The following is a 17,169-nucleotide window of genomic DNA, read 5'->3' as shown; positions in this document are numbered from 1 at the left end:
AATTTGAAGTACGCGTGATAGGAAAGTCAAGCTTAGCAGTAAGGAGCCTTCCTCAGATGTGGAAGCGTTTATAGACTGAGGGTGGGATCTTAGGCCTAAACACCGTAATTATGAATGTTTTCGATCCACATAGAGTTAGGAAGCTTTCCTGGAGCCATCTGAGAACCTGGCTTAATTCCACTCTTAAAAAGTAGGTCTAGGTTGTAATACTCCCTGGAGAAAAAAGATTAATCTCGTGGTGCATCATGACAAATCAGTGGTCTTTTTTTAAGTTGACAGCTCTTTTTCTTCTCTCCTCGGGAGAGAAGACAGCGTAACTCACACAACTTCTGACTCATTCCATCTTTTCCCTACCCAATTAAAAAAAAAAAAAATCTGTTATCAGATAGTGTCAGAATGCGTTTGCAAGTTAGAGAAAGCTCTTACTCACTCCTGAAACTACACCCCAGGGTTTGGTAGCCAGCCAACATGTTAGTCGTACAACTTTAAGGACTCGCTTCATTGCCACGAATCAGACACTATTCTTGTTATATTTTTGGCTGTGTAGCCTTGAATGGTAAAAGATTTAGGTTGTGTGACTTGGAGTAAAATATCGGGGAACATGTTAAGAACTTGATGACTGTGCATAGACTCCCTTGCTATGTGTAGAAAGGAAACCCTTTTCCTAAAATCGCATCACAGCTATGGGCCCAAGATACCAGGACCCGTTGACCTATTGGTGCGGAGGCCTGTGTACTCCGTGAAGCTATGTGTAAACTTTTCTGTGAATGCATTTTGTAGTAATAACAACTACAGTCTTCATCCCTTCATAACGGGCTATAATCCAAAATGGATTCAGCACCTTTGAATGAAATTGTACAGTTTCGTGTTTAAAAGGGGGCTGCGAACTGGTTCATTCCAGTTTGAACCCCTGCTGAGAATTTGCATTTCTAACAAGATCCCTGCTGAGATTTGTATTTCCACCCCAGATGTACTGAATCCGAATCTACGTTTTAACGAGATCCCCAGGTAATTCTTACTTATAACTTCCTGGGAACTTAGAAATGCGATTCTCAGCAGGAGTTTGAAGCCCTGGTTTAAAAGCAGTTTTGGCATCAGACCAAGTCAGCCTCCTTTTGGCTACCCACCTGACCGTGTGACCTTGGCCATGTTATTTAACCATCGATGCCTCAGTTTTTTTCTCTGTAAATAGGGATGATACTAATACTTAATTCAGCAGTCATAAGGAATAAATATGTCAACAGGAGACTCTCAGACTTGTTAGGTATTTATACATTTGGCCTTGTTCCCATTTAAAAAAAAAATGAGAAGGGAATCCAAATTTTCAACTCCACGTACTTCACATATTTTGAGAGTCAACAATAATAGGACCATCCTTGCCGTTTCAAGGACACCTTTTCTGAAGTGACCATTTATTTTTCAGGTATTGGATGAAGACAATTTATCCATTTTACCTAGGTCTTTGAGCAGCTCCAGCTGTTAATAACTTGAGGTCTCCTCACCTGTGCCAGTGCAAGGCTTATGACTTTGAGGTGAAAGGCTCTGTAAACCATTAACAATCACCAGCCTTGCAAGGTGTCTGTTTCTCCTCAGCGCGTATTTATTAGGCTGTATGTACTGTGTAATTAAAGCAGGCTTCTCTCTAGCTGTAAAACTTGCACAACTATATTCTTAATCTTCTTAACAAAATGCCAGCTGACATACCACTGGGAGATACTTACTCCAGACATCTGAAGTCCAACCATTGCTTTAAATTTTGACGACCACAATATTTCACAATGACCATTATTAGATCCCCAAAGGGAAGAATATCTTCATCTTTGTGGAGACATTGGGTCTGATGCTCCTGCTCTTGGCAGATGGTATCGTATTTGCATTGAAAAATTACACAGCAAGGTCGATGAGGTGGTACCTGGCCAGAGAAGAGAAGGAGGGGGAAAAAAATCAAACATGTCCAAACTAGGACTATTTTTCATTTTGTTATATGGATTCAATTTTGTGATATATAGTGATTGTAAGGTCCTTCACTGGAAGTGGCAATGTACTCTGGTTTAAAGCTGGCCTTGAGCTTATGCTGGCACACTGCAGTAGCTTTAAAAAATTTAAATAAACCTTAAAAAAAAAGTCATAATTATTCAACCAAGTCTCAATCATTGCATGTTGTTTCCACCCCTGTCCCAGCCCCATAATTAAATGCTGGTCTTCCTTCAGCGTTCAGCTCATCCTCTCTGCCCCCTCTTCATACTGGATCCAGTCCCTTTTTTCCATGCTCCCAAAAGCAATGTTGCTTCCTTCTGCCGTGGCACTGAGCGCTGACCACACTGAATTGTGACTGTTGGTTTGCTTCTTTCTCTTCTAAGAGACTGTGAGCTCCTCCAGGGCAGGATCACATCTTCCCTCTGTGTCTGCAGTGACGCTTCGCTGGGTGTAAGGCAGTGCTCAGTAAGTCTGCGTGAATGAGTAGTTAGGTGCCGAGACCTAGCTACGGAAAACAGGCCTATGGCAATTAATGTTAAATTGCTGAAAGATCTCTCACAGCTGGTGATGGAAACTACCATGGCCAATAGAAACTGCTCATTGGTGCCCCTCCCCCCCAAAGCGGTACCCAGGGCTCGTGCCCCTACCTGCCATGTCCTAGATACACCCCTGGACACGGCTGGTTCCTTCTCATGATTCATGTCTTAACTCAGATACCGTCTCCTCAAGAAAGACTTGCTTGTCTACCCGGGATAAAGTAGCTGTGTGTCCAAGGCACAGCCTGTTCCACTGCCCTGCTTCATTTTCATCACAGTAGCCATCGCTCTCTGCAGTTATTAAGTTGTTTATGATCATTTTCCCCATAGAATGTGCGCACCGTGAGAGCAGGGCCTTGTTGGTCTTGTTCATTGCTTTATTTCATGCACTTCGGGCATGTAATAGGCCCTCAGCACTTAAAAGCCGGTTGCCATGGCGTCAACTGATCATGGTGAACCCAAGGTGTGTCAGAGTAGAAGCGTGCTCCATAGGGTTTTTAATGGTGATTTTTTGGAAATAGATTGTCGGGCCTTTCTTCCAAGGTGCCTGTGGTGGACTTGAACCACCAGCCTTTCAGTTAGCAGCTGAGCTCATAACCGTTTACACACCACCCAGGGACTCCACGCTTTCAGCAGAGTTTTCCCTCTTTTCCTTCCTGCCCTCAGTGCAACATGTTAAGGCTGGCGGTACCTCCTTTTTTCTGTTCTTTGGACTGTCCTTAGCATTTATCACTAAGAAGAGGGCCACGCAAATTGATTTCGTGGTTTATGTATTCTGTATTAAGTAAGCAGAACAAAACATTAGTTGGCGGGGAATGGTGCAGAAGGTGTTTTCAGAAGGGTTACTGACCATCAATGTTAATTGTTTAGAGCTGCCAGTTTATAGCCAAAAAGCCCATCAATTCTGCCTTGCCAGGGAGATCACAGATTATTCTCACGTTCTCTTTTCTACACTTCTCCACGTCTGTAAGTTCACAATCTTTTACTGTCTTGATTCGACCTCTTCTACCCCATTGTTGTTGTTGTTAGGTTCTGTCGAGTTGATTTTGACTCGTAGCAACCCCACATGACAGAGTAGAACTACCCCCATAGGGTTTTCTAGGCTGTAACCTTTACAGGAACAGATTGCCAGGTCTTTCTTCCATGGAGCCAATGGGTGAATTTGAACTGCCAGCCTTTAGGTTAGCAGCCAAGCACTTAACCCTTGCACCACAAAGGCTCCTTATGCTACCCAATAGCCCTCCAAAAGCATTACCTAACAGGCTGTTTTATTTTTTCATGCAGCAACATTTCTGCTAATAAATATCAGTGTTTTGGTGTGTTCTTTAATGCAGTTCCTCTCCCCATAGTTATTTTTTAGATGTGTCCTTTAGCCCTAACAAAGAAGAGAGAGAAGCAAGCAGTAAACTTTTCCCTTTCTGACCTGCTTGATCCTTCCCACTGACCTATCTGCGTCTGCAGATGCAGGATTTTATACGCTGCCCTGATCGGAGGTAAAAACTCCGCCGAAAGAATCTCATCCTAGGAATTGCTTCTAGCACCATGTACCTGGACAAAGGAGATTGAACCTGAGGATCAGAGGCCCCAGTAGAATAAGCTGCTCAGAGTCTCTGTTCAAGTGTTCAGATGCCCAATGAAATTATATTCAAAATTGTGTGCTTCAGTGCAATTTTACTTGAGAGAGACTCTAACCACGTTTTATCCCATCCTCAATCAAGGTGATAGCCCAGTAATTTAGTAGCACAGGCACTTAGGTAGGAAAGGCAGTCATTGAGCCAAGAGGGAGCTAGGACAAATTGTTTTTTCAGTCCAGTACTACATTAAAGCCAGTAGGTACATACCGTTGTCCAAACACTAAATGTTGGCTGCAATGTTTAATAATGCTTAGCTATTTGTTACTGTTGTTGTTAGCTGCCGTTGAGTCAATTCTACTCACAACAACCCTATGTACAACAGAATGAAACACCACTCAGTCCTGTGCCATACTCATGATCATTGTTATGCTTGAGCCCATTGTTGCAGCCACTGTATCAGTCCATCTTGTCAAAGGTCTTCCTCTTTTTCACTGACCCTCAATTTTACCAAACATGATGTCCTTCTCCAGGGACTGAGCCCTCCTGATTACATGTCCAAAGTACATGAGATGAAGTCTTACTGTCATCGCTTCCAAGGAGCACTTTGGCTGTGTTTCTTCCAAGACAGACTTGTTCGTTCTGGCAGGACATAGTATGTTCAATATTCTTCACCAACACCATAATTCAAAGGCATCAGTTCTTCTTCGATCTTCCTTATTCATTGTCCAGCATTCACATGCATATGAAGTAATTGAAAAATATCACAATTGGGTTAGGAGCACTTAGTCCTCAAAGTGACATCTTTGCTTTTTAACACTTTAAAGAGGTCTTTTACAGTCTTTTTAACAAATCGTGCTGGCATAACTGGATATCCATCTGCAAAAAAATGAAACAAGGCCCATACCTCACTCCATGCACAAAAACTAACTCAAAATGGATCAAAGACCTAAATATAAAATCTGAAATGATAAAGATCATGGAAGAAAAAATAGGGACAATGCTAGGAGCCCTAATACATGGCATAAACAGTATACAAAACATTGCTAACGTGCAGAAGAGAAACTAGATAACTGGGAGCTCCTAAAAATCAAACACCTACGCTCAACCAAAGACTTCACCAAAACAGTAAAAAGATTACCTACAGACTGGGAAAAAGTTTTTAGCTCTGGCATTTCCAATCAGCGCCTGATCTCTTTAAAATCTACATGATACTGGAAAAACTCAACTACAAAAAGACAAACAACCAAATTAAAAAATGGGCAAAAGATATGAACAGGCACTTCACTAAAGAAGACATTCAGGCAGCGAACAGACACACGAGGAAATGCTCACGATCATTAGCCATTAGAGAAATGCAAATCAAAACTACCATGAGATTCCATCTCACTCTAACAAGGCTGGCATTAATCCAAAAAACACAAAGTAATAAATGTTGGAGTGGTTATGGAGAGACTGAAACACTTTTTCCTGCGGGTGGGAATGTAAAACGGTACAACCACTTTGGAAATCGATTTGGTGCTTCCTTAAAAAGCTAGAAATAGAACTACCATACCCACCCAGTGCCATCGAGTCAATTCTGATTCGTGTGACCCTATAGGACAGAGTAGAACTGCACCATAGAGTTAGAACTACCATACAATCTAGCAATCCCACTCCTTGGAATATGTCCTAGAGAAATAAGAGCCTTTACATGAAAGATATATGCACACCCATGTTTATTGCAGCACTGTTTATTATAGCAAAAAGATGGCAGCAACCAAGGTGCCTGTCAGTGGATGAATAAATAAATAAATTACGGTGTATTCACACAATGGAATACTACACATAGATGAAGAACAATGATGAATCCATGAAACATTTCATAACATGAAGGAATCTGGAAGGTATGATGCTGAGTGAAATTAGTTGTAAAAGGACAAATATTGTATAAGACCACTATCATAAGAACTCGAGAAATAGTTTAAACAGAGAAGAAAATATTCTTTGATGGTTACGAGAGGGGGGAGGGAGGCAGGGAGGGAGAGCAGTTTTCATTAATTATGTAGTAGATAAGAACTATTTTAGGTGAAGGGAAAGACAACACACAGTACAGGAGAAGTTAGCACAACTGGACTAAACCAAAAGCAAAGAAGTTTACCGAATAAACTGAATGCTTCAAAGGCCAGCGAAGCAGGGGCCGGGGTTTGGGGACAATGGTTTCAGGGGACATCTAAGTCAATTGGCATAATAAAATCTATTACGATAATGTTCTGCTTCCCATTTTGGAGAGTGGTGTCTGGATTCTTAAACAATAGCAAGTGGCCATCTAAGATGCATCAGTTGTTCTCAACCCACCTGGAGCAAAGGAGAATGAAGAACACCAAAGACACAAGGTAATTATGAGCCCAAGAGACAGAAAGGGCCACATAAATGGAAGACTACATCAGCCTGAGACCAGAAGAACTGGATGGTGCCTGGCCACAGCCGATGACTGCCCTGACAGGGAACACAACAGAGAACCCCTGAGCGAGCAGGAGAGCAGCGGGATCCAGACCCCAAAGTCTCGTAAAAAGACCAGACTTAATGGTCTGACTGAGACTAGAAGGACCCCAGCCGTGATGGTCCCCAGACCTTCTGTTAACCCAACACAGGAACCATTCTCAAAGCCAACTCTTCAGACATGTATTGGACTGGACACTGGGATAAAAAATGATGCTGGTGAAGACTGAGCTCCTTGGATCAAGTAGACACATGAGACTGTGTTGACACCTCCTGTCTGGAGGGGAAATAGGAGGGCAGAGGGGATCAGAAGCTGGCTGAATGGACACGCAAAGAGAGTGGAGGGAAGGAGTGTACTGTCTCATTAGGGGGAGAGCAATTAGGAACATACAGCAAGGTGTGTATAAATTTTTATATGAGAGACTGACTTGATTTGTAAGCTTTCACTTAAAGCACAATAAAAATTTTAAAAAAGAGGTCTTTTGAAGCAGATTTGCCCAATGCAGTACCTCATTGGATTTCCTGACTTTTGTGAGTATAGCTTATTTGTAAAATGTAGAAAACTTGCATAATACTGAAAAAAAAATGTGAATTACCCATCAATCCCAATTTTCAGAAACACTATTTTAAAATGCTTCCTTCTAGTCTTTGGGTGTAAAATGTGTATATGAATATATGTTGTTGTTAGGTGCCATTGAGTCAGTTCCACTCATAGTGACCCTTTGTACATCAGAACAAAACACTGCCTGCTCCTGCCCCATCCTCAAAATCATTGCTACGTTTGAGCCCATTGTTGCAGCCACTGTGTCAGTCCATCTCGTTGAGGGTCTTGCTCTTTTTTGCTGACCCTCTGCTTTACCAAGCATGTTGTCCTTCTCCAGAGACTGGTCCCTGCTGATAACATGTCCAACAATGTGAGACAAAGTCTTGACACCCTCACTTCTTAGGAGCATTCTGGCTGTATTTCTTCCAACACAGATTTGTTCATTCTTCTGGCAGTCTGTGGTATATTCAATATTCTTTGACAACACCATAATTCAAAGGCGTCAATTCTTCAGTCTTCCTTATTTATTGCCCAGCTTTAGCATACGTCTGGGGCAATTGAAAGTACCATGGCACTAAGGTGCACCTTAGTTTTCAAGGTGACACCTTTGCTTTTAAACACTTTGAAGAGGTCTTTTGCCGCAGATTTGCCCAATGCAATATATCGTTTGATTTCTTAACTGCTGCTTCCATGAGTGTTGATTGTGGATTCAAGTAAAATAAAATCCTTGACAACTTCAGTATCTTCTCCGTTTGCCGTGGTATTGCTTATTGGTACACTTGTGAGGATTTTTGTTTTCTTTATGTTAAGGTGTAATTAGTGCTAAAGGCTGTAATCTTTGATCTTTATCAGTAAGTGCTTCAAGTCCTTTTCACTTGTAGCAAGCAAGGTTGTGTCATCTGCATATCACAGGTTGTTAATGAGTCTTCCTCCAATCCTGATGCCACATTCCTCTTCGTATAGTCCAGCTCCTCGAATTATTTGCTCAGTATACAGGTGTAATAAGTATGGTAAATTGATACAACCCTCACATACATCTTTCCTGATTTTAAACCACTCAGTATCCCCTTGTTTTGTTCAAATGGCTGCCTCTTGATCTATGTACAGGTTCCACATGAGCACAATTAAGCGTTCTGGAATTCTCATCCTTCACAATGTTACCCATAATTTGTTATGATCCACACAGTCAAATGTCTTTGCATAGTTGATAAAACACAGGTAAACATCTTCCTAGTATTCTCTGCTTTTAGCCAGGATTCATCTGACATCAACAGTGATACCCCTTTTTCCAGTCCTCTTCTGAAATCTGGTTTGAATTTCTGGTAGTTCACTGCCGATATAGTGCTGTAACTGCTTTTGAATTATCTTCAACAAAATTTTACTTGCTTGCGATGTTAATGATATTGTTTGATAATTTCCACATTTTTTTTTTTTTTTTTTCTGGATCATCTTTCTTTGGACTGGCACAAATATGGATCTCTTCCAGTTGGTTGGCCAGGAAGCTGTCTTCCAAAATTCTTGGCATAGATGAGTGAGTGCTTCCAGCATTCCATCTGTTTGTTGAAACATCTCAATTGGTATTTCATCAATTTTGGTCTTTTCTTTCTTTCCTGGCTTTTCAAGGACCTTTTGCTTTCTTCTAGTGTGATGTCCTTGATGCCATCCCACAACTTTTCTGGTCTTCAGTCATTAGTGTTCAGTGCATCAAATCTGTCCTCAAGATGGTCTCCAGATCCAGGTGCAATGTACGTGATATACTCAACTTCATATTTTGGTTCTCCTGAACTTGTTTTAATTTTCTTCAGTTTCAACTTGAACTTGCATATGAGCAATTGATGGTCTGTCCCGAAGTCAGCCCCTGACCTTGTTCTGACTGATAATATTAAGCTTTTCCCTCGTCTCTTTCCATAGATGTAGTCAATTAGATTTCTCCGTTTTCTATCTGGTGAGGTCCCCATGTATAGTTGCTGTTTATGTTGTTGAAAAAGGTATTTGCAATGAAGAAGTTGTTGGTCTTGCAAAATTCTTTCATGTTATCTCTGGTGTCGTTTTTATCACCAAGGCTATATTTTCCAACTGCAGATCCTTCTTCTTTGTTTCCAACTTTCTCATTCCAATTATCAGTAATTAACAATGCATCTTGATTGCATGTTCGATCAGTTTCAGACTACAGATATTGGTAAAAATCTTCAGTTTCCTCATCTTTGACCTTAGTGGTTAGTGTGTAAATTTGAGTAATAGTTGTATTAACTTGTCTTCCTTGTAGGTGTATAGATATCATCATAATCACAGTGTTGTACTTCAGGATAGATCTTGAAATGTTCTTTTTGATGATGAATGCCACACCTTTCCTCTTCAATTTGTCATTCCCAGCATAGTAGACCATATAATTATCTGATTCAAAATGACCAATATCAGTCAATTTCAGCTCATTAATGCCTGGGATATCAGCCTTTATGCATTCCATTTCATTTTTGGCGACTCCCAATTTTCCCAGATTCATACTTTGTACATTCCATGTTCTAATTATTAATAAATGTTTGCAGCTGTTTCTTCTCATTTTGAGTCATGCCCTATCAGCAAAAGAAGATCCAGAAAGCTTTATTCCTTCCACATCATTCAGGTCAATTCTACTTTGAGGAGGCAGCTCTTCCTCGTTATATTTTGAGGACTTCCCAACCTGAGGGGGATTATCTTCTGGCACTATATCAGACAATGATCTGCTGTTATTCATAAGGTTTTCAGTGGACAATTTTTTCAGAAGTAAGACCTCCAGGTCCTTTTTCCTAGTCAGTTTTAGTCTAGAAGCTCCACTGAAACCTATCCACCATGGGTGACCCTGCTGGTTTTTGAAATACCTGTGGCATAGCTTCCAGCATCACAGCAACACATAAGCCACCACAGGACAACAAACTGACAGACGAGTTGTGGGTATGAATATATACTATGTGCAGTTTGTATCCTACTATTCATGTCTCACATCATTACTTTTTTCCCCACACCACTAAATATTCTTCCATTCACTCACTTTTAATGTCTTTGTAATGTTTCATCTTATTGCTGTAACCTATTTACTCAGTCCTTTGTTCCTGGAAGTTCAGATTGTTTCCAATTTTTAGCCTCTTTAGCAATGTCTTGAGCATCTTTTAATATAAATCTTCTCAGCAATTTCTGATTATCTTTTTTACAAATTCCTAAAAACGTGATTACCCTATCAAAGTTAGCTAAAATTTTAGGGCCCTTCATTTAGGTTTATGTATTCATATATTTTGGAATAATAGAGAAAGTTAATGGGGTCTGAGATTGAAATGCGTTCAGAAGTACTAGCATTCTTTTTGGTATCTAAGACTAGCCCCTGACCAAGTTCTTACAGACATCTCCTTTTAGTCATCCCCACTAACCAGCTAGCCCTCTCTCTGTGTGTATCTGTCAGTCTAATTATCTATCTAACTAATTACCTATCTGCCTACCCACCTACCTATCACAGTACCCTGCCTCTCTCAAGTTGTGTTACTTGACCCAGCTCCAGTAAAGTTTTTAATGCACCATTTTGCTTTACAAATCTCAAAAGAATCCGTTATGTTCAAGGTCTTGTGGATTAGCGACATACCATTTGGGAGGATACTGAGAAGGAATCCAGAATATTCTATTATCATAATAAAAAAATTAAAACCTATGACATAACATTTATTTGTAGATCCACTTTGTATACGACAATAACTTTAGGGTTTATCCTTTCAAAGCCCTTTGCGTTTTTCTTGATTCTTTCAGTTAGTGAGTTTGGTTGGCTCTCTCACTTCCTTTAAACCTGGGGGACGTTTGGTACAGACATGTCCAGTCTGTTTCCCGGCAACTCAGGGTTTATTCATCCCAGTGCTGAGATGCAGTGCTTGGCTTCGGTTTGGCTTCCCTGACAGCCTAGCTGAGAGATCCTACTCCTTCTGCTTCTGTTTAGTTAGAAGGACAAGCACAAGTCTTAATCTCAACAGGATGCTTAAAGAGACTTTACATGTATACATTCAGTTTGGAAAAAAAAGAGGCAATTCTTAGAGAATGTAGAGGTTGGTGAGGGCTCTGGAAATTTAAATGTGCAATAAAAGGCTCTGAAATTTGCTACATTCATCTTACTTGGAAAAGCAGTTTAGATTTTATTGTGGTCTCTGTGTGTATATATGTCATGGATTGAATTGTGTCCCCCCAAAAATATATGTCCACTTGGTTAGGCCATGATTCCCAGTATTGTGTGGTTGTCCTCCATTTTGTGATTATAATTTTCTGTTGAGAGGATTAGGGTGGGACTGTAACATCAGCTTTACTCAGGTCACTTCCCTGATCCCCAAGGTAAAGGGAGTTTCCCTGGGGTGTGGCCTGCACCACTTTTTATCTCTCAAGAGATAAAAGGAAAGGGAAGCAAGCAGAGAGTTGGGGACCTCATACCACCAAGAAAGCAGCACCAGGAACAGAGTGTGTCCTTTGGACATGAGGTCCCTGTGCCTGAGAAGTTGCTCGATCAGGGAAAGATTGAAGACAATGACCTTCCTCCAGAGCCAAAAGAGAAAGCTTTCGCCCAGAGCTGACACCCTGAATTTGGACTTGCAACCTACTAGACTATGAGAAAATTAATTGCTCTTTATTAAAGCCATCCACTTGTGGTATTTCTGTTATGGCAGCACTAGATGACTAAGACAATGTGTGTGTGTGTATTTATAAATAAATAAAGCTTTTCTTGTTGTAGAAGATACTAAAGTAGATAATAGAGTCACCCCTGGTCTTACTAGCCAAAGAAAACGCTGTGTTGGTATATTACCTTATAGTCTTTCTTTTCAAATGTACACGTGTTCTGTTATATTTTTACTTTTCCCATATAAATTATTTTGGTGCAAATTTTGCCAAAAATAATATTCTGCCATTTAGTTATATGAGACCATATTAGTAGGATAGTTTATGGCCTTAATATTTAAAGGGAAAAAGGTTCTTTGTCCTCAAGTTAATTGGTTAGGTTTCAGCCAGTAAAAGAGAATTCGCCATTTGTTTCCTCCAAAGGGACGCTCTTTTCATGGGAAACTTCAGAGATTCGTGTCTCAGGCCTCTCTCGCCCCTGTTGATTGCACTTTGGCTTACACTTTGAAGCTGCACTTCCCCATAAAAGTTTTCTGAGACCTCTTTGAAGTGGCATTTGCTGCCTTCTAGGCTCTAAGAGGAGACCCTGGTAGCATAGTGGTTAAGAGCTACGGCTGCTAACCAAAAGGTTGGCAGTTTGAATCTACCAGGTGCTTCTTGGAAACCATATGGGACAGTCCTACTCTGTCCTATAGGGTCGCTATGAGTCAGAATTGACTCAACGGCAACGGGTTTTGGGTTAGGCTCTAGGAGCAGACAGTGTCTTCTGCCTCTTCTGATCAGTCCCCTTCCTTGCTCTGAATGGATCAAATGAGCCCATAAAGATAGGTGCTGATTCCGCCCATGAGCCTTCTATGTAGTAAGTGGCACAGTTTACACAACTCAAGCTTCCTGCCGCCACAGGGCACTCAAAGTGAGCATTTGTGCTATGGAGAAACCACCAACATGCCGTGAAGTGTGGGGTACTGCTGATTCCTGTAACGCATCTGGCACTAGATGGTCTGCCCTCACCTCTAGCTGGACAAGAGCTGTACGTATCCTGTGATTTCAGGTCTTGGAGAATTCTGCCAAACCATGACCTTTCGAGTGTTTTCCATTAGGTCTCCCAGCTGTTTTCAGTCCTTCTGAATAGTTTTGGCTAAAATAAATTATAAATTGTAAAATGGAGGTTTGTTCTGGCATTCATATTTATTAGATTTTAAGATTTAATGACCATATGGACCTAAAGCAAATCTTCTTTTTTTTTTTTTTTTGTAAGCAATCAAATGGAATCTCTTGATTTTGACTATTTAAATATTAATTTGTTATGGTCATAACTCATTTTTTTGCTCCTGTTAAAGGTGTGGTTTTTTAAAATTAGAGGAGTCCTAGTGGTGCAGTGGTTAAGTGCTCGACTGCTAACCAAAATGTTGGTGATTCAAACTCACCAGCTGCTCCTCAGGAGAAAGATGTGGCAGTCTGCTTCCATAAAGATTACACCCTTGGAAACCCAACGGGGCAGTTCTACTCTGTCCTCTAGGGTTGCTATGAGTCGGAATCGACTTGATGGTGACGGGTTTGGTTTGGTTTGGGTTTTGAAACTAAGGTTTTAGGCAGCTAGGTAACAAAGAGGAACAAATTCCTCTTTAAATTAAAATATATGTGTGATTTTCTTTGTTGTCAAATGCTACTTGTTATGTTGCTTCAGCTGGACCATTTTGGGATATTCCATGGACTACGTCCTCAGAGGAAACAGCATAGATGGCATAATTACTTACCCCTGTGTTCTTCAAACTGATTAGTTTTGTATAGTTAACAGTGGAAGGACCGTTAATTAATACTTATTTTTAGTTTTTTTTTTTTTTTGCCTTAGTGAGATGTGAATATGGTCTTTAAAAGGAATTCTAGATGAAGCTAAAGTCTTCTTAAACTAGTCTGTCCGGTCCCTGCCTCAACCCCCCATCTGCACCCCCATAATCTGTTTTCTGTTTGGTGTGTACATACACATGGAAGGAAGAGTCTGTATGTGAGCGTGTTTAACACCTGTACCCTACTGTACCTGTCACGCCATGGCATGACCATCCATGTTGTTCTCTGTAGGAATAGCTCATTCCTTTTAACCCCTGCAGACTGCTCTGTAGGTTGGCTGTCCCACAGCTTTTTTTCAGTGGTTTCCAGTTTTCTGTATGCCGAGAATACTGCCATGAACACCCTTGTCTGTGCACCGGTGAGCGTGCGTGCAACTGTTTTCTCTGTCAGAGAAAATGAAAGTGCCCTTTATCTTATGTGTAAAAATCCTAAGAGACAGGAAATTTAAGACCAGCCCAGAGAATACAAGTGACTAGTAGCAGACCAATTGAAACCATTTTCCATGACTCCTGCCTAGTTGGGCATTCTTTCTAAATTTTTGTAGAAGGTCATCACAATCTTGGGCAGAGCCATTGCCAATAAAGCTAAAATCAGTGAAACTTATATATTCAAATTAACTCAGAAGGTCAATATTAATTAGGGAAAATCTGAATTTAAAGATGTAATATTATATAATTCTCAAGTGTTGTACAGTGACCCACGCTAATATAACTTGATAAAATTCCTTAAGGTAATTTTATTAATGAACAAATAAAAACACCTAATAATTATTTCTTAAGAATAATGACATATCCAAGTTGGATCACTTATTCTTATCCACAGGTAAAATTTCCTAGTCTTTTTTATATTTTAATATACTTAGCAAACGATTTTCTCTAGGTGGAACAAGATAACCATAGCTGTTCCTTCTCTAAATGATCTGAATTAGCAAAGGAAGGTGAAAGGGGTAGACATTTGAGTGCCTGCGGGTGACAGGTACGAGGCTTGTAAACATTTTATCTCAAGTAACTGTCCTAACAATTTTAGGAAGTGAGCCTTATTATATTATAAATGAAGGAATGGAGGCATAAACCCCAAACCAAACCCCTTGCCGTCAAGTTGATTCCGACTCATAGCGACCCTGTAGGACAGAGTAGAACTGCCCTATAGGGTTTCCAAGGAGCAGCTGGTAGATTTGAACTGTCAACCTTTTAGTTAACAGGCAAGCTCTTAGCCACTGAGCCACCAGGGCTCCAACTGAGGCATAGAGGGCTCTGAGGTGACAGGCTAAAGGTTGCCTATCAGAGTTGGCCAGTTTCCTTAAGTATGGTGATTAGAGCCCCTGCATCGGAATCTCTGGGAATATCTGTTAATACTGCAGATTCCTGGGCCTCCAAGGGTGGGGCCTGGGATTCTGCATTCTCAACAAGCAGCCAAGTGTTCCTTGTGCACACTGAAGTCTGAGAGCCTCCCTGACAGACCTTAGTGACCTCATTTTGGTGGTATGATGCGCCCTGCCAGAAGAGTGCCCCAAATGCCTTTTAGGATGAGTAATTCTCATCATGCCACTTGCAGTGGGCACGTTAGCAGTGGTCATCCTGGTGGCTCCCTCCTTCCTCTGTCCCCTCCTTCCTCGCTCACTTAGGTTTTCTTGATTACTGGTGCTGAACTTAGCATGGCTCATAGTTTCACAAGTCGCTTCCAAAAGAGTTGCTATCATCATGCCACACAGGCATCATTTTCTAAAAAAGGTTGACATTTCCAGTGCAAAAATGATCAGATCCCAAATGTACCTCTTGTGCTTCATACAGACGGAATCTGCAGTTTGCATTCTAACCCTTCTCAAACCAAAAAAAAGGCGGGGAGGCACCTTGCAGAAACTATTACTTTAGAAACACAAATGTGTTGTTTTGTTTCCCTTTCCAGCCTCCCTTTCCTACACTCCTCTGGACGTAGGTTTCCTGGAAGTCTTCCCCTAATTGCAGCTGACTCCCCTGGCGTGAGGAGATCAGAGTCTCTTCCAGATCGAGTCCTCCGCCACATGCAGGGTTCTGGAAGAGCCAGCTAGGTTCCATGACCACCTTTCTTCCCTCCACCTTTGTCTTTCTCCATGATTGTCATTTTCTTCTCAGCTCCGTGAAATTTCTTTCCTTCACTGGCGTACTACATGCTTTTCCCTGGTGGGGCTCATCCAAGCTCCATTCCTTCCCAACCAGCTGGATAGGAGATTGCTTGGATAACTGACAGCCATAGAGAGGTGTGCCGTGAGCCAGAGGAATCTCAGACCAACTTGGATTTGTGTTCATGTTTTATCTTTCTGTGCTGGCAAAAGAGCATCTGTCTCTGTTTTGGTGTTCAGCCCATCCGAATAAAGAATGTGTTTCCTCTCCTGAAAGGCAGATAAAAAAAATAAAGAAGGCAAAAAAAACCAAAACAAAACAAATTTTAACCATGTCCTCCTTTGAAACTAAATATATACCCCTTCCACTGTCCTGGTTGGTCTGCTTGCATTGACAAGTGGACCGTGTGGAAAGGAAATATCCTGGAATTTTTTTTTTTTTTAATTGTAAGTTAAAAAAAAAAAAACTAGTGCCCCTGTAAGTTAAGTCTCTCTTAATCCAGAAGAGCATTTGAGATTCTGTCCAAGTGTTCAATTTCCCAGGCCGCTGAGGTCTGTGAATTTCTTTTCCCAGCCTCCAGGCTGCTGCAGTACAAGTCAGCATAGCTAATGCAGATAACTCCTGCCTCTCCTCTCCTCCTCCCACTGCTTTGATTCGATATGAACAGCCTGGTAACTCCGATGCTGGGGAGAAATCTGACATAACTCTGCAGATGGCTAGGTGGCTGTGAAACACCTGGGGATTGTTCTTTAAGGAAAAGGTAACATTTCTATGCTAATGATATCTTCCCCCCTCCCCTCCTTGTTGCATTTTTCCAGGGCTGCCAGTTCCAAAGAAGAGCCCAAAGTCGGTAAGGACTTGTCCATTTCTTGGGGCTTGTTTCCAGGGGTGGATGGTGGAAGGGGATGCTGTCTGGCTCGACTTCACTGAATATGTTTGAGAGTGGATGGGGAGACAGGAGCGGAGGCTCATTTTATTAAGTTCTGAGGAGTCTGTTTGGTATGGAAGATATTTGGGCTTGTCTTTTTAACTGTCTAGTGATTTGTGGGCAGGCTATGGGAGTCAGGATAAAAAATGCATGTTGAGATCTTCTTTGTATAAACGCTTCTCAACTCTTGTAAGGGATGAGTTTCGTAGCTGTTTTAACTTGATACAAATGCCATTGTTTCTTTTGGGAGGAAGGGAAAAGAAAAAAAAACAGCTCCACCTTCTTCCTGGGTAGCAATGCCATTCCCTGAACGTTCTTAGCCACAGGATGAGGAATTATTTACAAAAGAACAAGCCTGTGGTTTTAAGGAAGAATTTCACTGCCTCGGATATATGGCCATGCTCAAGGTGGAACAGCGTTCATAGCCTCGGCATTAAGAAGACGTTTCCTTGCTGTGGAAATGTCCTTTGTTGTTTTGCTGGCTCTAGCAGCATGCTGCAGGTATAGGATTCTTTAAAAAAAAAAAAAAAAAATCAATGTTTTGCTGTCCTTTCTAATCTGGTTT

General features: G+C 41.2%; 1 protein-coding gene across 12 annotated transcripts in view; it reads left to right on the top strand.

Moving 5' to 3' along the window:
- MAGI1 (membrane associated guanylate kinase, WW and PDZ domain containing 1) overlaps positions 1–17,169 on the top strand; it is a 713,080-nt gene that overhangs the window by 651,308 nt on the left and 44,603 nt on the right. For all 12 annotated transcript variants that reach the window (XM_049862789.1, XM_049862786.1, XM_049862781.1 and 9 more), the window contains one exon: positions 16,495–16,526. In XM_049862789.1, the coding sequence (XP_049718746.1) occupies positions 16,495–16,526 (32 nt within the window). The remainder of the gene's footprint in view (positions 1–16,494; positions 16,527–17,169) is intronic.

This window comes from Elephas maximus, chromosome 20, assembly GCF_024166365.1.
Source record: "Elephas maximus indicus isolate mEleMax1 chromosome 20, mEleMax1 primary haplotype, whole genome shotgun sequence".
NCBI lineage: Eukaryota > Metazoa > Chordata > Mammalia > Proboscidea > Elephantidae > Elephas > Elephas maximus.
Note: the sequence above shows the minus strand (reverse complement) of the source record. Positions and strands in the feature narration are given on the sequence as shown.